General features: G+C 43.0%; 1 protein-coding gene across 1 annotated transcript in view; it reads left to right on the top strand.

Moving 5' to 3' along the window:
• Positions 1-649: 649 nt before the first annotated feature.
• Positions 650-20,935, top strand: part of LOC125481173 (cleavage and polyadenylation specificity factor subunit 1-like) — a gene marked incomplete at its 5' end in the record, with an annotated part of 23,497 nt that continues 3,211 nt past the window's right edge. Inside the window, 7 exons of the mRNA XM_048592372.1 lie at positions 650-757; positions 4,373-4,483; positions 8,556-8,697; positions 12,529-12,707; positions 14,828-14,964; positions 17,372-17,549; positions 19,569-19,775. Coding sequence (XP_048448329.1) covers positions 650-757; positions 4,373-4,483; positions 8,556-8,697; positions 12,529-12,707; positions 14,828-14,964; positions 17,372-17,549; positions 19,569-19,775 — 1,062 coding nt within the window. The remainder of the gene's footprint in view (positions 758-4,372; positions 4,484-8,555; positions 8,698-12,528; positions 12,708-14,827; positions 14,965-17,371; positions 17,550-19,568; positions 19,776-20,935) is intronic.

Consider the following 20,935-nt stretch of genomic DNA (forward strand, 5'->3'; position numbering starts at 1 on the left):
CAAACCCTCCGATCCCAGTGACAGCCTTGTAAATCTTTTCTGCACCCTTTCAAGTTTAACAACATCTTTTCTGTATCTGGGAGACCAGAATCAAATGCAGTATTTCAAAAGTGGTCTAATTCCCTAAAGATAGCAAGAACTGCAGATGCTGGAGTCAGAGATAACAAAGTGTGGAGCTGGAGGAACACAGCATGCCAGGGCCCTGATCCGAAACGTTGGCTTTCCTGTTCCTCTGATGCTGGCTGGCCTGCTGTGTTCCTCCAGCTCCACACTTTGTTGTCTCTAATTCCCTAAAGAACTTTAGTGAACCAAATGGATTGTTAAAGCATTGATAGTTTCATCATCTTCATTGCTGAGACTGGCTTTCAATTCCATTTTTCTTCTTAAATTGATTTAATTTAGTTAGATTTTACTAGCTGCCTTAGTGGAATTTGAAGCCGTGACCCTGTGTGGGCCTCTAGATTTCTAGTCACTACGCTACCATCCCATTTACAGCATTTCCACACAGCATGGTCCTGAGCAGCAACCATAACATGTACAAGCCAGGTTGGCAGCTAAACATTACAGCAATGACAATTCATCTGAGATGCACCAGAGGTCATCCAATGGGAATTATGAGAATGAACTAACCGTATAAACCTGTGCTTTTCTTTTCCAACAGCGAAGTATTCGTGCCCAAGTGGTCACAACTTTTGAACTTCCGGGATGCCATGATATGTGGACAGTAGTTGCTTCAAGAGATGAGGTAAACACAAAGGTAAGCAATAAAAGAGATAACAAGGTGTAGAGCTGGATGAACACAGCAGGCCAGGCAGCATCAGAGGAGCAGGAAAGTTGATGTTTTGGGCCAAGACCCTTCTTCAGAAATGGGGACCCTGGCCCGAAATTTCAACTTTCCTGCTCGTCTGATGCTGCCTGACCTGCTGTGCTCCTCCAGCTCCACACTGTGTTACCTCTGACTCAAACATCGGCAGTTCTTACTATCTCAGGTAAGCAATAAAATCTTTTTAGCAGTTCATGTTAAGCTTTATATTTCAAACAAAAGGTCACTACAATTAGAAGTATTAAAGGCACAGATGAAGTTGTGATGAAAGTTTAATCCTGTGAATAATGTTTGTAGCATGCATAGAAATTAACTAATCACTGTTTTATCTTGAATCTTCATCTGTGAGGTATTAGTCAAAGAACAAAGAATCTCTATATTTATCTCACTGTTGGTCCCGTGCCTGATTGGGTATATCACCTGCAGCCTGAAGAAATTGAGTAACAGCTTTCATTGGAGAGCAGGGATTGTAAAGAATCACCCCAGTGGATGATTTGTCCTGTTTTACAAACTATGCTTTAAAATACCCTTGATGTAATGGTGATTGGCTACCTGGTTACAATCAATATTCTTGTCAAGAATTTATATTCTGATTCTGGAAAATTAAATGGGGCAAGTACAGCGTGTTTCTTTTGGACAGCATTTAGTGAATAGTGGTAATGTTGGTTTGGAGCAGTTATTGTTTCATTTTCTTTTCAATCAAGCATTTTATTTTCAATTATAGGAGCGCTAATTGAAAGGAGATCTAATTGGCAGGTCTAAGCAATGGAAGCCTTCAAAGAGGTTTTAGTTCAGATCCAGACCCTGTGCAATCTCAAAGGGGAAAAGAACTAGATTTCCCTGGATGACTAAAGATGTAAATAGACAAAGCACAAGAATGGTAAATGCTGACATAACGATACCCTAGAAAATGTGCTATTTACTTAATGTGCAGAGAATAAAGCAAATGAGAGTGGCTATGAAAGTTTGAGATTTAATCAGTGAGCAATTGGAAAAGAAACTCAAAAGCCTTTTTTATAAACATCAACAGAGAATGGGTAGTCGAGGAGCATAGGGACCGAGCATAGGGACCAATCAGGGACCAGAATATCTTGTGGAGTTTGAGTAAGTGTGGAGTTTGCAGTGAAACAGTAGCTAGTCGTAAATAAAATTTTGGCAATACTTATAGTGGAAAAGTCAGTTATTTCAGATGGATTACTGAAAGAGGTACAGGTGGAAGTAGAGAGGGGGGCAAAGCAATGAGGCTTGCAAAGAGCATGCACAGATCCAATGAGTTGAATGACCTGTGCTGTATTGTTCTTTGATTCTATATCAGTTTAACTGAATAAAAATATTTTAAACTAACGCTACGTTCTGAATATTTTCCATCCCATTAGAGTTCAGCGTTTTGTCTTATGATTGGTTTTTTGCCTGAAGAGCCTTTGATTTGATTTGATTAAAATGCAGCTTTAAGTTGAAATCCCACAGCAGCCAGATCATAGAGACAGTATATAGTTAAACTATAACTGACCTCTTTGTTTATTGAATATCCTTCCCCCTTTAATCTATTCAATTTTGGCTTCAATTTTTTGACCAAGTCAATTATATGGTAACATAAAGACATAGGTCTGTGAGTGCTGAAATCTGGAATGCAACAAAGTGCTGGAGAAACTCAGCAGATCTGGCAGTATCATAGGAAGGTGGTTGTTGGAGGTCAGTGATCTCAGCTCCATAACATCTCTAAGAGTTCCTCACTACACCCAACTATCTTCAGCTGCTTCATCAATGATCTTCCTCCTATCATAAGGTCCAAAGTGGCGATGTTTACCATTGATTGAAAAACAAGTGTTCACCATTTGTGACCACCTGGATACTAAAGCAGTCCATGTTCAAATTCGGCAAGACAATATCCAGACTCACGCTGACGAGTAGCAAGTAACATTTGCAATCCACATGCAATGACCATCTCGTAAAAGAGACAATCTAACCACCACCCCTTGACATTCAATAGTGTTACTATCACTGAATCCCCCACCATCAATATCCTAGTGATTACTATTGACTAGACACTCAGCTGGACTCACCATAGAAATGCAGTGGCTACAAGAGCAGGTCAGAAGCTAGGAATACTTTGGTGAACCACCTCCTGATTGTCCAAAGTCTGTTCACCATCAGCAAGGCACAAGTCAGGGGTATGAAGGAATACTCCCCACTTAACTGGATGGGTGAAGTTCTCGTAACACTCCAGAAGCTTGACGCCATCCAGGACAAATCAGCTCACCTAGTTGGCACCACATTGGCATCAACTCCCACCTCCATGGATGCTAAATCCTGGAAATCCCTCCCTAATGGTACTGTGGGTCAGCCTACAGCACGTGGACTGCAGAGATTCAATCAGGGCAGCTCACCATCGCGTTCTCAAGGGCAACTTGAGCAGTAGCAAGACGCGCTGCAGGAATTCACCAAAAATCCTTAGGCAGCACTTTCCATACCCATGACCACTTTCATCTAGAAGGATAAGGACAGCAGATACACAGAAACACCATTGCCTGCAAATTCCCCTCTAAGCTACCCACCATCCTGTCTTGGAAATAGATTGACATTCCTTCACTTTCACAGGGTCAAAATTCTGGAATTCCCTCCCTCAAGTCATTGTGGGTCTACCTACAGCACATGAACTGCAGAGGTTCAGCAAGGCAGCTCACCATCACCTTCTGAATGTCAACTTGGGATGCGCAATAAATGCTGTCAAGCATTTTATGTTTGTACCTTTGGCATTTAGAATGTGTTTGTGTTTTAGTTTGGAGTCAGACTGGTTTTATTTCTAAAATGGGAATTTATAAAATGTCAAATTGTCTGTAAGTTGTGCTTTTGGAACAAAATAGAATGTATCTGCAAATACAGATTCACCCCATAGATTCGTGTGTGTGTGTGTGTGTGTGTGTGTGTGTGTGTGTGTGTGTGTGTGTGTGTGAGAGAGGGAGAGTCACCTGTAGTGCAACTTGAACCCAAGATCCCAGTTCAGGCTGTCCTCATGGGTATCGAACTTAGCTATCAGTCTTTGCTCGACAACTCGGCATTATTGTGTATCCCGAAGTCCGCCTTACCCGAATATCCGAGGCCAAATGTCCTTGACTGCTGTCCTGTACACTTCAAGAAATTCACTCCATTGAAGCCCTTAACACTATATCTGTCCTAGATAATATTGGAAAAGTTGAAATCTACTATATTTACCTTTTTGTTATTATTTTTACATACCTTCATAAATTGTGCACAAATTTGCTTGTCAATTTCCTGCTGATTGTCTGGGGTTCTAGCAATGTGCCTCATTTTTTTATGTCTCAGCTGTATCCATGAAGCTTATTTTGATGCCCCCTCCTTACCGCAGTAACTCACTCCTTAACTAATAATGAAATGTCCTCTCACCTCTTAACACCACCTCTCTCTCGCCTGCCTATTCTATATCCTGGACTGTTGATTGAGAAAATGCTTGTCAAGGCAGTGGGAGCATTTCCCACTCTTGAGATTTTTGTAATATCGTTTCATCTTGATTTTCAACTCATTGTTTAGGATCAGACTGGTGATGGGGAAAAGATAGAGAAGGAATCCAAAGAGGTTGCACCAGAGGAAGATGTCAAAAAGCATGGTTTCTTGATTTTAAGTCGAGAAGATTCAACAATGGTAAGTAATATTTTTTAATGAACTTCAAGTTCCTTTCCTGCCTCAAAATAATATGGGAATCCCATTTTGTTCTTGTGCATGTCTATATTTCTCAATTATATTGTTTTAATAAGGAGACCAGTTTTAGCTTAATTTGTTTGAACATCTTTGTGACTGACTGACTTATAGTGAAAATTAACTACCCACTAATGAATGAAAAAAGTCGTGTTTTTACAAGCTTGTTTTGGCAATTCTCAAAATGCTACTTCAGTGTCCCTTCCAAATCCACAACCTGTACCAAGGGCAAGAGCAGCAAATGCATGCAACTGTCACCACCTGCCACTTTGCCAATGAGCCACATAGCATCTGGAACAATATCCCTACTCAGTGTTGTTAGGTCTAAATCCTGGAACTCCCTAACAACATTATAGATGTCCCTATACCAGAGAGACTGTTATGGTGTAAGCAGCCAAGATAGTTTTGTCAAGAACGAAAACAGCAGTTGCTAGAGAAGCTCAGCAGGTCTGGCAGCATCTGTGAAGAACAGAATCAGAGTTAACATTTCGGGTCCAGTGACCCTTCCTCAGAACTCGGCATAACTTTGTCAAGGACTGGTCATGTCTGATAAATTGCGTTCTTCGATGAGGTGACACAGGCAGTGGATGAGGGTGGTGTTTATTTAAGGAAGGATGTTAAAGCCCTGGAGAGAGTTCAAGGAAGGTTTACTAGAATGGTACCAGGAATGAAGGATTTTAAATACAAGGAAAGATTATAGAGATTGGGCTTATTTTTCTTGGAGCAGAGAGGATTAAGAGGTGACCTTATTGAGGTGATCAAAATTATGAACAATTTTGACAGGATAAAGAAGGAAATTCTGCTTCCACTAGTTGGTATGTCTGTAACTAGGGGTCGCAATCTCAGATTGTCAGCATGGCAATGTCTGTTCTTCCTCAGGAGGCTAAAGAAATTTGGCCTGTCCATAAGGACCCTCACCAACTTTTACAGATGCATCATAGAAAGCATTCCACCTGGATGCATCATGACTTGGTATGGCAACAGCTCTACCCAGGTAGAAACTACAGTGAGTTGTGAACACAGCCTGGACCATCATGGAAGCCAACTTTCCATTCACTGATTCCATCCACACCTCTCGCTGCCTCAGAAAGGCAGCCTACATCATCAAAGACCCCTCCCATCCCAGTTACAATCTTTTCCAAGGAACAAAAACAAAGTTGCTGGAAAAGCTCAGCAGGTCTGGCAGTTCTGAGGAAGGGTCACCGGACCCGAAACGTTAACTCCGTTTTCTCCTCCACAGTTGCTGCCAGACCTGCTGAGCTTTTCCAGCAACTTTGTTTTTGTTCCTGATTTACAGCATCCGCAGTTCTTTCAGTTTTTATAATCTTTTCCAACCTCTTCTGTTAAGCGGAAGGTACGAAAGCTTAAACATGTACCAACAGGTTCAAGATCTGTTATTATCTGTTATTAGATTTCTGAACGGACTTCTCAAATTTCAAATCTGTTGATCTTGTTGTTTGTGCACCTTCTTTGCAGCTGTAACTTTGTATTCCTCACCCTGTTTAATTATGCTATGATCTTTGTATATTATGATCTGCCTGTACTGCATGCAAAGCAAAACTTTACCTTATACTTAGGTACATGTGACAATAATAAATCAAATCAAGACAGCTAGGGGTGAGATGAGGTGAAACTTCTTTACTCACTTGTTAGGGTTTGAAATACACTGCCTGGGAGAGTGGTGGAGGTGGATTCCATAAGTTTCAAAAGAGAACATTTGAAAGTGATGAAGTTACAGGGCTATAGCAATAGGGCTGGAGAATGGGAATATCTGGGTAACTCTTTCGGTAGCTGGTACAGGCATGGGTCGAATGGCCTCTTTCTCATAGAATCTCTACAGTGTACTGTAAAATTCTATTTTTCTGTAAGAACGTGGCACAGCACCATCTTTTGAAGTACATTTAGGCCCTGCAGCAAATGTTGATCTAGGCAGTGATGCCCACATCCCATGAAATAATTTTTTTAAACATTTATACGCAGCAAAGTCCTGCAAACAGCACTGTGACAAATAATTCTAAATTTTAGTGATGTTAGTTGAGAGATACATGATGAATAGGTAACTTGGAGAGCTCCTCTTCAAATAATATCATATTTTCTTCACATCATTCATTTCTGCGATGAAAGGCTTATCTTATGAAGAAGCGTTAGGCCTTCATCATTTTGAGTTTAGAAGAAAGAGGTGATTTTATTGTGTGATAAGTTATATGATTTATATATTATAATTTATTTTAGAGTTTAGAATTTGAACTAGTAGCATGTGGTTTTGGTCTGAGTGGAGTGAGGGGTGTTTTAATGATTAACTTGTCAGTATTTCTGGAGCAATGATTTTTTTTAAATTAGTATGAGAGCATGAGTAAGTCCCACAGGTGATGGGAGTTTGTTTTCACAGGAGAGTTTGACAAGCAGACAGCGTAACATTTGAGAAGCTTTTGCTTGTATTCTGTTCAGAAGGATCAGGAGTTTGCTTCGGGGGGAGAAACCAGTCGTATAGAAAGCTTTGGATTTTCACTTTGCAGAGGACCGGTTGGAAGTTAGATGTATGAAGAAAGGAGATGATTTGGAATTGTTAGGAAATCAATTACCTCATTGTAATGGTTTTACTTGAAGGAGCCAGACCAGAAGTGTTTAGTTCATATGTGGAATGGGTTACTTGCAGCTGAGAAAATCTAAGCTGAATTGTGTGACTAATCAAGAAAAAAGCTGCCAAACTGTCAAGACTAGGATTTGGAAAAAAGAAAGTGAAATATGTTAGAAACTTGTATATATGAAAGAGTAAGGAATTAATTCTGGTGTTTGCATACTGTAATGTGATGTTGAGCAGGTGGGATTGTATTCTATTCTATGCTACACCTGCCCCCCTACACTTCCCTCCTCACCTCCCTCCAAGAGCCTTCCATAAGATCTGCGCTCTCTGCGACTCCCTTGTCCGCTCCACACTCCCCACTAGCCCCACCACCTTTCCCTGCAACCGCAGGAAGTGCGACACCTGCCCCTACACCTCCCCCCTCACCTCCATCCAAGCAAACAAAAAAACCTTCCACATCAGACAGAGGTTCACCCGTACATCCGCTAATGTGGTCTGCTGTGTCTGCTGCTCCTGATGTGGCCTCCTCTACATTGGTGAGACCAAGCGGAGGGTTGGAAACTGCTTTGTAGAGCACCTGCCCTCTGTTCGTGACAAACGACAACACCTTCCAGTCGCAAACCACTTCAACTCCCCCTCCCACTCCCTGGGCGACATGTCCATCCTGGACCTCCTCCAGTGTCACAATAACGCCACCCGGAAACTGGAGGAGCAGCATCTCCTATGCCGCCTTGGGAGCCTACAACCCACTGGTCTCAATGTAGACTTTACCAGTTTCAAAATCTCTCCATCTCTAGCTTCATCCCATGACCAACCCTCCCTCTCATTCCCGCCTCCTTGTCCTGACACAACCTGTCCGTCTTCTCTTCTACCTCACTGACTAATCCCTACCACTGCCTACCTGCACTCACCTATCATCATCCCACCTACCTTCCCCCCCCCCACCCCCCTTTTTTTTTTTTTCGTGCCCCCCTTCCCCCCCCCCCCCATTTCTGAAGAAGGGTCCCGACCCCAAACGTCGACTTTCCTGTTCTTCTGATGCTGCCTGGCCTGCAGTGTTCCTCCAGCTGCACACCGTGTTATCTCTCACTCCAGCATCAGCAGTTCTTGCTATCTCTCAATGGAAGGAAGGCTGGCTTTTATGATATTCTGGACTGTGTTCACAACTGTTATTTCTTGCTGTCTTGGGCAGAGCAGTTGCCATCCCAACCTGTGATGCATCTGTACAAGGGTGCTTTCTATGGCGTATCTATAAAAATTGGTGAGAGTCATTATGGACATGCCAAATTTCCTTAGACTTCTGAGGAAGTAGACGCGTCGGTGTGCTTTCATTACTGCTATGCCATCATCTCTCCCCTTAAATCTGTTGGAAAGACCGCGCAGAAATTAATGTATTTCGTCTATGTCTTATGTTTCCCCCTCTCTAAATGGTAGATCCTGCAGACTGGTCAGGAAATCATGGAGCTGGATGCCAGTGGCTTTGCTACACAGGGACCAACTATTTTTGCTGGAAACATTGGAGACAATAAGTACATTGTGCAAGTTTCACCTTTAGGAATTCGTCTATTGGAAGGCGGTGAGTACTTGCAAACTTTGGGGCATCCAGTACAATTAAACTGTCCATTACTGACAGGTTCAGATTTTAATGTTCTTTCAGCTACAGTCATTGCACCATCTTTTTGAAAAGGTAGGAAGGTTTAGTCCAGGTAATTACACACTATGCACGCTGGTCCCAGTGATAGGCAATAATTGGCAAAAGTTCTGAGACTGTAAATTTTCTGATGTAGAGAATAGAATTAATCAAGGACAGGCAGCATGGATTGTTTAGAGAAGATTGTGTTTGATTAACTTGATTGAGTTTTTTTGTGAATAGCTCATTTGATGTCTTACTAAAGTCCATGAATGCCATACCACATGGCAGACTGATCATTAAGTTAAAGCCCATCTGTTCTAGGGGAAAGTCACTTGGTGTTTTGGTGATTGGAGGACCCTGTTTCCAGTGGGATTTCTGAGGGCTCAGTGCTGTGTGCTGATATGTCAGTGATTTAGACTCGTATGTAGTGGGTATGGTTAAGTTGTTTACATTTGGTCGACTGACCAACCCTCTTCTCAACTCCCCACCTACACTCACCTTTACTGGCTCTATCCCCACCTCCTTGACCTGTCAGTCTTCTCTCCACCTATCTGCTTCGCTATCCACCTTCCATCATCGCCTCCTCCTTTCTCTATTTATTTCAGAGTCCCCTTCCCCTCCCCCATTTCTGAAGAAGGTTCCAGACCCGAAACGTCAGCTTTCCTGCTCCTCTGCTGCCTGGTCGGCTGTGTTCATCCAGCTCTACACCTTGCTATCTCAGATTCTCCAACATCGGCAGTTCCTACTATCTCTTACTAATCAGACCAGTTACATTTTCCTCCAGATCATTTATATATATTACAAACAGCAAAGGTCCCAACACTGAACCCTGAGGAATGCCACTAGTCACAGCCCTCCATTCAGAAATGCACCCTTGCACTGCTACCCTCTGTCTTCTATGACCAAGCCAGATTTTTATTCATCTTGCAAACTCACCTCTGACCCTGTGCGACTTTACCTTCTGTATCAACCTGCCATGTGGGACCTTGTCAAAGGCCTTACTGAAGTCCATGTAGACAATATCCACTGCCCTACACCCATCGATCATCTTCGCCACTTCCTCAAAAAACTCACTGTTGTAATTAGCTTTCCCCAATTTAGCACCATCACCTGACAACTGCACTATCTTTATCCATCAATACCTTAAAGCTTACTGAATTGTGATCACTGTTGCCAAGCTACTCCCCCACTGAGATGTTGACCACCTGGCCAGGCTCATTCTCCAATACTAGGTCCAGTACGACCTCTTTCCTAGTTGGACTATCTACGTACCTTTTCAAGAAGCCTTCTTGGATGCTCCTTACGAACTCTGTCCCATCCGAGCCCCAGCACTAAGTGAGTCCCAGTTAATATATGGGAAGTTAGAATCAACCACAACAACAACCCAGTTACTTTTACATCTTGCCAAAATCTGCCTACATATCTGTTCTTCTATCTCCCGCTGGCTGTTGGGAAGCCTGTAGTAAAGCCCAGATATTGTGATTGCACCCTTCCTGTTCCTGAGATCTACCCATATTGCCTTGCTGTTTGAGCCATCCGAGGTGTCCTCCCGCAATACAGCTGTGATATTCTCCTTAACAAGTGGTGCAACTACCCCCACCTTTTATATCCTCCTCAATCCCACCTGAAACATCTGTATCCTGGAACATTAAGCTGCCAATCCTGTCCCTCCCTTAACCAAGTCTCTGTAATAGCAACAACATCATAGTTCCAAGTACTAATCCAAGCTCGAAGTTCACCTGCCTTACCTGTTACACTTGCATTGAAACAGATGCGCTTCAGTCCACGAGACCCACTTTGTTTCGCAACCACACCCTACCTGCTCTTCCTCTGAGCCTTACTGCCCCTATTCTCTAGTTCCCTTTCAGTCCATTCACCTTTGCAGTTCGGAGTCAACCACGTTGCTGTGGGTCTGGAGCCACATGTAGGCCAGACCAGGTAAGGATGGCAGTTTCCTTCCCTAAAGGACATTAATGAACCAGATGGGTTTTTCCGACAGTTGACAATGGATTCAAGGTCATCATTAGACTCTTAATTCCAGGTGAACATCTGCTTGATGTGGAAAGTCTTCTTGGGGCCTGGGATGGAGGTGTAGGGGCAGGTGTAGCACTTCCTGCGGTTGCAGGGAAAAGTGCTGGGTGTGGTGGGGCTGGAGGGGAGTGTGGAGCGGACAAGGGAGTCACGGAGACAATGGTCCCTCCGGAAAGCAGATAAGGGTGGGGAGGGAAAAATATCTTTGGTGGTGGAGTCGGATTGCAGATGGCCAAGTGTCGGAGGATGATGCGTTGGATCCGGAGGTTGGTGGGGTGGTACGTGAGGACGAGGGGGATTCTGTTTTGGTTGTTATTGCGGGGAGGAGGTGTGAGGGATGAGTTGCGGGAAATGTGGGAGACACGGTCGAGGGCGTTCTCGACCACTGAGGGGGTAAGTTGCGGTCCTTGAAAAACGAGGACATCTGAGATGTACGGGAGTGGAATGCCTCATCCTGGGAGCAGATGCGGCGGAGGCGAAGGAATTGGGAATAGGGGATGGCATTTTTGCAGGAAGGTGGATGGGAGGAGGTGTATTCTAGGTAGCTGTGGGAGTCGGTGGGGTTGAAATGAATATCGGTTTCTAGATGGTTGGCAGAGATGGAAACAGAGAGGTCCAGGAAGGAGAGAGAGGTATTAGCGATGGTCCAGGTGAACTTAAGGTTGGGGTGGAAGGTGTTGGTGAAGTGGATGAACTGTTCGAGCTCCTCGTGGGAGCACGAGGCGGCGCCAGTACAGTCATCAATGTAATGGAGGAAGAGGTGGGGTTTAGGGCCCGTGTAGCTACGGAAGAGGGATTGTTCCACGAAACCTACAAAGAGGCAGGCATAGCTTGGGTCCATGCAGGTACCCATGGCCACCCCCTTTGTCTGTAGGAAGTGGGAGGAATTGAAAGAGAAGTTGTTGAGGGTGAGGACGAGTTCGGCTAAGTGGATAAGGGTGTCAGTGGAGGGGGACTGGTCAGGCCTGCGGGACAGGAAGAAGCGGAGGGTCTTTAGGCCATCTGTATGGGGAATGCAGGTGTATAGGGACTGGACGTCCATGGTAAAGATGAGGTGTTGGGGACCGGGGAATTGGAAGTTCTGGAGGAGGTGGACGGCGTGGGTGGTGTCACGGACGTAGGTAGGGAGTTCCTGGACCAAGGGGGAGAAAATGGAGTTGAGATAGGTGGAGATAAGTTGAGTGGGGCAGGAGCAGGCGGAGACAATGGGTCGACCAGGGCAGTCAGGTTTGTGAATTTTGGGAAAGAGATAGAAGTGGGAGGTGCAGGGTTGGGGAACGATGAGGGTGGAGGCTGTGGGTGGGAGGTCACCTGAGGCGATGAGGTTGTAGATGGTTTGGTGGTCGGGAGTGGGGTCACGATCAAGGGGGCGTTAGGAGGTGGTGTCGGAGAGTTGGCGTCTGGCCTCGGTAACATACTACAACTGCGCCTCCCTTGTCCGCGGGTTTTATGGTGAGGTTGGGATTGGAGCGGAGGGCTGCACGTTCTGCGGGGGAGAGGTTGGAGTGGGTGAGAGGGGTGCAGAGGTTGAGGCGATTGATGTCTCGACGGTAGTTGGAGATGAAGAGGTCGAGGGAGGGTAGGAGGCCTTGGGGTGGTGTCCAGGAGGAAGGAGTGTGTTGGAGGCGGGAGAAGGGGTCAGTAGAGGGAGGGTTAGGCTCACGGCAACTGGTTTAGTTGGAATTGTGTCTAGTCTTGCAGATTTTGCTGCACCTGAATGCCACTTACATTCTGTTCTCTCAGTGAACCAGCTGCATTTCATTCCTGTGGATCTGGGCTCTCCAATTATGCACTGTGCAGTGTGCGATCCTTATGTAGTGATAATGAGTGGCGAAGGGCAGGTGACGATGTTTGTATTGAAGCGTGACACATATGGAGGAAACACCCACAGACTGACCATGCAGAAGCCACAAATACACATGGTACGTATTCCTGACCAGTAAAGCCTTAGTGCTGACTCTCCAACATACATTCTTGAGCATCAGTGACTTGAACCTATGACTGATGTAATGATGTAATTTCTGAGGGGAAAGTGAACTTTTATAGCACTTTTATTGCTTTCACGTGGCAGCTCCTTATTCTTACATTTTCCACAAAGTGCAAGTTGAAAATTAAACTTAGTAACATACTTTGCTGGCCATGTTGTTAGATCCTGTTGATCAGGGCTGCTTTTGTGCTTCCCTGTATTATTAACTGTAAATACTCCATTCTATGCACTCATCATCTCGATATAGATTCGGACCATTTTCAACAGGGTAGGAGGCCATTTGATCCATCATACCCATGCAAGCCATTTGCAAGAGTAACTTAGCTAGTCTCATCTTTTGATGTTTTTCCACGCCCTGCATTGTTCCTCTTCAGGCATTTGGCTAATTCCTTTTCGAAAACCCCAGTTGAAGCTGTCCCCACCACTCTTTTCAGACAGTGTATTCCAAATGCTAACCACTTGTTGACAAAGAAAAGTTCTTTTGCTAAACACCATTAATCTGTGTCCTCTGGTTGATACCCCTTCAGCTAATGGAAAAAGTTTCTTTCTATGCTGTCTTGACCCATTCTGATTTTGGACAGCTCTGTCAAAGCATCTCTCAACTTTCGAGGAGAGAACAAGTTCTACAATCTATTGTCTTACCTCTGCAACCTCTTTTAAATCTTCACATTCTACTTTAACCTTTTGTTCCTTCCTTTGTTTGAGTTTGGCATTGGGAGCAAACCAAAAATTCCTGCTAACAAGGTTCTACTTTTTTTAATCAGGAGCAAAAACCCAAGTTGCTGTCCTGAGGAAGGGTCACTGGACCCAAAACATTAACTCTGACATTTTTTCGTCACAGATGCTGCCAGACCTGCTGAGTTTTTCCAGCAACTCTGTTTTTGTTCCTGATTTACATGATCCACAGTCCTTTTGGTTTATATTTTTTAATTGTCTATCTAATCTCTTGAATTCATTGCGTACTGCTTTAATCTTTTCCCTAAAAGTATCATTCCTACAATGTGTACAGTAATTTCTGGCTTCTCAATCATACCTTTAACAGTATGCTTGAAATGTTTAGAGACATCATTAATCCTAGCACAAGGAAAGCAACAATCCATCCTAAATTTATGCTCACTGCTACAGAATCTCCTGTCTATGCCCCTGACAGGAGAGTCCTCTATAGCTGTAATTCTCTTAAATCTTGTCAAATGCTGCCTAACATAAGAATCATTCCAAGTGTCCAATAACTGACAGGTCCTTCTATTTTCCTCAGAGAGACTATCCCCTTCTACAGTTCCTAAAACTGAATACTTGTTAGAGGAATAGCCACCAGAGATTTTTGAACTACCTTCTTATTTTTCCTGACAGTCACTCAGCTATCTGATTGATCCTGCTGTGTAATAACTTTTCTAGATCTACTAGCCGTTTCTCACACTCATATATACCCTTAATAACATTAAGCCGAAAAAAACTTCAACAACACCTTCAATATATATAAACTACCTTTTGCTACCTACAGAAAATAATGTTAAAATGAGAAAAAATAATATATATATCAAACGTATAAAACTTAAATAAAATCAACCACTTATAAAAAAAAAACTCACCTCTAAAAACATTTGCAATGTGAAAAAACCCTCTAAACACATATAGACTTCTTTAACTTCTGAATTCACAATTAAAAAACCCTCAACCATTTACTGCAGACCCTTGAATGCTCGTTTTTAAAAAAAAAGTCTAATAAAAAAAACACGATTTTTTGGTTTTTTAATAAAACAAAATGAATAAAAACCTTATTAGTAAAATTATAATGACAGTAATAACTGTTTAAAAAAAAAACTGTAATAAATCTTTAAACCTGCAATCCAGGAGCAGCTGCAAGATCCATGCTGCAGAGTGTTCAGGTTTCTTCACTGTGTATGGCTTGTGTTTACATGTTGAGTTGAAACTTTGTGGCTGTACGGTTTGAGTTGCAGCATTCTTGTCAGGCATTTATTGTCTGCAGGATTCTGCACTGCTTCATCTAATAGTTGGATTGGCTGATGGTTTTGCACATTTTACTGTCACTTGCAGTTGTCAAAGGTGATTGCTCTCTGTGCATACCGAGATATCAGTGGAATGTTTACCACAGAGAGCCGAGCCTCTGTCGTGAAGGAGGACACTATGAAAGGGAGCCAGTCAGAAATGGAAACCATGATTACTAACATGAGGTAAGGGACACTCTTCTTCACACTTAATTTATCTCTGTTTAATAGAGTTATTATGTCATCTGCTGCTTAGGTTGGTGATGATGAGGATAGGGAACATGTTAAGGTTAACAAAGGGGATGGTATTAGGTGTTTAAGCAGGCATAATGGTGCATAAATCCTCAAGGCTTGATGAGATGCATCCCAGGTTGCTTTTGGAGGCAAGGGAGCAGATTATGGGGCCAAGGCAGATATGTTAAATACTCCACTGGCCACAGGTGATGTGCCAAATGACTGGAGGACAGTTAACGTGGTTGCTTTGATCAAGAAGGGTAGCAGGGATAGGCCAGATAACTACAGACCAGTCAGTCTGACATCAAAGGTAGGGAAATTATTGGAAAAAATTCTGAGGAATACAATAAATCAACACTTGGAAAGGTAGGAATTGAACAGGGATAGTCAGCATGGAATCATTAGAGGGAAATCCTGTCTAATTTAAAATTAAAGCTTTTGAAAATATGACTAAATACATTGATGGGAGTAGTGCAGTTGATGTGGTTTACATAGATCTAAGTAAGACCTTCGACAAGGTCCCACATGGAAGGTAAGAACCTGTGGGATCCAAGGCAAATTGCAAATTACCTCCAAAAGCACCTTAGGAATAGTAGCCAAAGCGTGATGGTGGAAGTTGCTTTTGTAATTTGAAGCCTGTGACCGGTGGTGTAGCATTGGGAACTGTGCTGGGAATTTTGCTGTTTGTTATATATGTTAACGACTTGGATGTGAATGTAGAAGGTATAATTAAGTTTGCACATGACATGAAAATTGGGGGTGCTGTGGATTGTGAGGAGGATGGCCTTGGGCTGCAGTCTGATATTGATCAGCTGGTAAATTGGGCAGAACAATGGTAGATGGAATTTAATCCTAATAAGTATAAGGTGATGCATTTTGGGAGGCCTAATAAAGGAAGGATATTGACAATGAATGGTAGGTCCCGAGGGAGTACTGAGGAACAAAAGGACCTTGGTGTACAAGTCCATAAATCCCTGAAGCTGTTAGCATTGGTAGATAGGGAAGTGAATGAGGCATATTGGATGATTACCTTCATTAGCCAGGGCCTAGAATATAGAGCAAGAAAGTCATGCCACAACTTTATAAAACATTGATTAGGCTACAGATGGGATATTGTATGCAGTTCTGGTTGCCACATTATTGGAAGGATATGATCGCACTGGAGAGGATGCAGAGGAGATTCACCAGGATGTTCCCTGGGATGAAAAGTCTCAGTTAGGAGGAGAGACTGGATAGGCTGGGTTTATATTCCTTGGAGCAGAGGAGGCTGTGGTGGGACCTGATTGAGGTATAGAAAATTATTAGAGGCACAGAGTAGATTGTGAAAATGTCTTCCACATAGCAGATCTGTCCAAGACAAGAGGGCATGAGTTTACTGTGAGAAGTAAATGGTTTAGAGGAGATCTGAAAAAAAAAAAGATTTTCACCCAGAGGCTGATAGAAATATGGAACAAGCTGCCTGAAAGGGTCATAGAGGCAGGTACAGTTGCAATATTTGAGAAACAACTAGGTGAGTACTTAAAATGCCAGGGCATAGTCTATGGACCAAGTGCAGGTAAATAGGAATAGTGTAATTTGGTTTTTGTTTGTGAGCTGAAGGGCCTGTTTCTATGCTGTATGACTCTATCTGGCGAGAAGTTGAGTTGTTCCAAACGATTGATGTAGAAGGGTAATTCTCAGGATTTCAACTGCAGATGTTCGGAAATAGATCAGATTTTGTTTTGCTGTGTGTTTTAAGATCTTCTAAACTGTGTTCCATATTTAGCTTGGTTTGATTGTCCTATGTGAAATAAATGTCAGTTTTATTGTAAAAGAAAGCTTTCTCTGCCTATTTTTCTGTGAATGACCACTAATTTCGTCTGAGATCTGACTTGTCCGTTAGGAGCATTAGCTGGGTTCATAACACTGTTAAGGGGAGGCAATGGCCTAGTGATATTATTGCTGGACTGTTAATCCAGAGACCCAGATAATGGTCTGGTACTTGGGTTCGAATCCCACCATGGCAGATGGTGGAATTTGAATTCTGTAAACATCTGAAATTAAGAATCTGACAATGACCGTGAATCGATTGTCAGAAAAACCCATCTGGTTCGCTTATGTCCTTTAGGAAAGGAAACTGCTATCCTTAACTGACCTGGTCTACGTGTGACTCCAAACCCACAGCAATGTGGTTAACACTTAACTGCCCTCTGGGCAATTAGGGCTGAACAGTAAATGCTGCCTAGCCAGCAACGCCCCTAATCCCATGAATGAATAAACAAAAAGAAATGGGATTTCATGTTCTGCACAATTAACAAATGTTAATTAATTTTGTTGGTCACATCCAAGAGTTTCTGTGTGTTTTGTTTCAAATTTGCAGTACCACAGTGGACGATGAAGAGGAGATGCTGTATGGAGAGTCTGGCTCAGCACTCTTCAGCCCTCCTAAAGAGGAACCAAGCCGCAGCTCTGTGCCAATGGCTGAAAAAGAGCCCTCTCACCTTAAAGTAGAACCTACCAACTGGTGCATGCTGGTGAGGGAGAATGGCGTCATGGAGGTGAGCATTGTGATCCATGCCTCAGATTGAGTTGAAATGGTTTGAGAGATGGTAAGACACTTGATATCTGGTGACAATACAGTTAAAAGCTTCTACTTATGTTTTGCTATTACAATATCAGTAAAGATATTTTAGGTGCAATAATATGAAGGAGTGCTGCTAAATTAAAATCTTAGATTCTTAGTGCAGGAAGAGGTGATGTAGCCCATTATGTTCATGACAGTTTTTCAAACGAGCTACTTAATTTTTCTTTTAAACTCCCCTGCTTTATTCCCGTAGCCCTCCACATTAATCTTGCATTGGATCAATGATAGAGAGGGAGTAATTCTTCCACCACTGGACTTCAGTCAGGCCTGATGTCAACAAACTCTTTTGCGGATTTACCCCGTGTATCAATTCATAACCTTGTTGCCAAAGTGGAATTCATATACATTGTTTTGTTAAGCTTTTATTAATTTAAGGTTTTGTTTTTGCAATTCCTAATATTGTAACTTAATTTTGTACCTTTTCACTTGCCTCCTCCAGCTGCTGCACACTATACAAAAGTGTGAAGTGATTCATTTTGGAAGGTCAAATTTGAATGCAGAATACAGGGTTAATTGCAGGATTCTTGGCAGTGTGGAGGAACAGAGGGATCTTAGGGTCCACGTCCATAGATCCCTCAAAGTTGCCACCCAAGTTGATAGGGTTGTTAAGGTGGTGTGTGGTGTGTTGGCTTTCATTGGCAGGGGAATTGAGTTTAAGAGCTACGAGGTTATACTGCAGCTCTATAAAACCCTGGTTAGACCACGCTTGGAATATTGTGTTCAGTTCTGGTCACCTCATTACAGGAAGGATGTGGAAGCTTTAGAGAGAGTGCAGAGGAGATTTACCAGGATGCTGCCTGGAGTGGAGGGCAAGTCTTATGAGGAAAGGTTGAGGGAGCTAGGGCTTTTCTCATTGGAGTGAAGAAGGATGAGAGGTGACTGGATAGAGGTGTACAAGATGATGAGAGGCAGAGATAGAATGGATAGCCAGAGACTTCTTCCCAGGGCGGAAATGATTATTACGAGGGGGCATAATTTTAAGGTGATTGGAGGAAGGTATAGGGAGATATCAGGAGTAGTTTATTTACACAGAGTGGTGGGTGCATTGAAGGCACTGTCAGCGGTGGTAGTAGAGTCAGATACCTTAGGGACATTTAAGCGAATGCTGAATAGGTATATGGATGATAGTAAAATGAAGGGTATGCAGGTTAGTTTTGATCTTAGAGTAGGATAATAGGTTGGCACAATATTATGGGCTGAAGGGCCGGTGCTGTGCTGTACTGTTCTATGTTCTACACTATTGTATTAAGCTTTTGCACCCACTTCCCCATCCCTCCCAGAAAACGAGGTTAAAAGAATAAAGCATAATGTCTGGATTAGTTATTTGAGCAATAAAAAGTAGCAAATATTTGCAGTTAACCTTTAAGTTCTTAGTTTCCTGATTGTTCTTTCCAGTCAACATTGTAACCACGCAGAGCCTTTCCAACTGTATTCTGTGCTCTTAAAAATCCATACTTTCTTTGCTCTGCCGCAAAGAAAGCTTCTTGAAATAGCAGCTTGTTTGCATATTTCATCTTATGAGTTCACTGCGTTCTTGCTTCGTAATTGTAGACAATGTTTTCATCCCTAATGTGAAGATTCTTGTAAAGGTGTAAATGACGTGGGAGAAGAGGGCCTTTCTAAAGCTCGGGAGAGGTTGACTGGCTTCATTACCTCTTGGATAAAATGTTATTTTCAAATTTTTGTTTGTTTAATCAATGTTGGTTTGATAAATTTGGTCAACTTACATTGGTCAAATAGTGCCTATAGCCATTTTAAGTCAGTGTTATAGGACCCTTTTTAAAAACATTTTAGTCCATTAAAGTCCTAGGTATTAAATTGAATAATGGAATTCAGAGATCAGCAGTCCATATTTTAGTTTACAGACTGACCTTTTCTCATTGAAAGCATGATATAGTGGTTGTGACTTTAACTCTCCTGAGCTTCTCCATAGATATACCAGCTGCCCGACTGGCGTTTGGTCTTCCTGGTGAAGAATTTCCCTGTGGGTCAGCGCGTCTTGGTGGATAGCTCTTCTGGTCAACACATGACCCAGGGAGAGATAAAGAAGGAGGAATTTGCCCGCCTGACGGAGATGCCGGCTGTAAGAGAGGTCTTGCTGGTTGGGCTCGGAAATCGGCAAACGAGGCCTTTCCTTCTGGTAAGCAACAGTTTGTGTCATTGTGATGAGTGTATGTTGATTAATAATATATATTATCTATTTTGTGTGTGTTCTGACCCAATGGAGCACAATGCAAAGGTTTCTTGTGCACAGAGATTCACTTCTGTAGTCTGTACTGTACTGGCCAAACTAAGCTGGGGATCGAATAATGCAGATACTGTGTACCTGAAATAAACAGGGATGATCCTGGAGGCATTTGAGCCAGGCTGGCAGGAAGGTCGGGCTAATGTTTCAAGTTGAGGATCTTGTATCAGACCATAACATGAGCAGCTTATAAAGAGGAACTGAGCCAGGAAAATTGAGTGAGATGAAGTGAAGGACAGAATAAACACAAAAAAGGAAACTGATAGCAGTAAAAGTGGACAAGGTGAGAAAGTCCAGGTAGTTCACTGCCATTCTCTTTTCAGGAATAGAACATAGAACATTACAGCGCAGTACAGGCCCTTCGGCCCTCGATGTTGCACTGACCTGTGAAACCAATCTGAAGCCATCTAACCTACACTATTCCATTATCACCCATATGTTTATCCAATGACCATTTAAATGCCCTTAAAGTTGGCAAGTCTACTACTGTTGCAGGCAGGGCATTCCACGCCCTTACTACTCTCTGAGTAAAGAGCCTACCTCTGACATCTGTCCTATATCTATCACCCCTCAATTTAAAGTTATGTCCCCTCGTGCTAGCCATCATCATCCGAGGAAAACAGCTCTCACTGTCCACCCTATCTAATCCTCTGATCATCTTGTATGTCTCTATTAAGTCACCTCTTAACCTTCTTCTCTCTAACGAAAACAGCTTCAAGTCCCTCAGCCTTTCCTCATAAGACCTTCCCTCCATACCAGGCAACATCCTGGTAAATCTCCTCTGCACCCTTTCCAATGCTTCCACATCCTTCCTATAATGCGGCGACCAGAACTGTACGCAATACTCCAAGTGCGGCCGCACCAGAGTTTTGTACAGCTGCAACATGACCTCATGGCTGCGAAACTCAATCCCTCTACCAATAAAACCTAACACACTGTACGCCTTCTTAACACTATCAACCTGGGTGGCAACTTTCAGTGATCTATGCGCATGGACACCGAGATCTCTCTGCTCATCCACACTACCAAGAATCTTACCATTAGCCCAGTACTCT

Source organism: Rhincodon typus, unplaced genomic scaffold (assembly GCF_021869965.1).
Source record: "Rhincodon typus isolate 14 unplaced genomic scaffold, sRhiTyp1.1 hic_rhity00001107, whole genome shotgun sequence".
In the NCBI taxonomy this organism is placed as follows: domain Eukaryota; kingdom Metazoa; phylum Chordata; class Chondrichthyes; order Orectolobiformes; family Rhincodontidae; genus Rhincodon; species Rhincodon typus.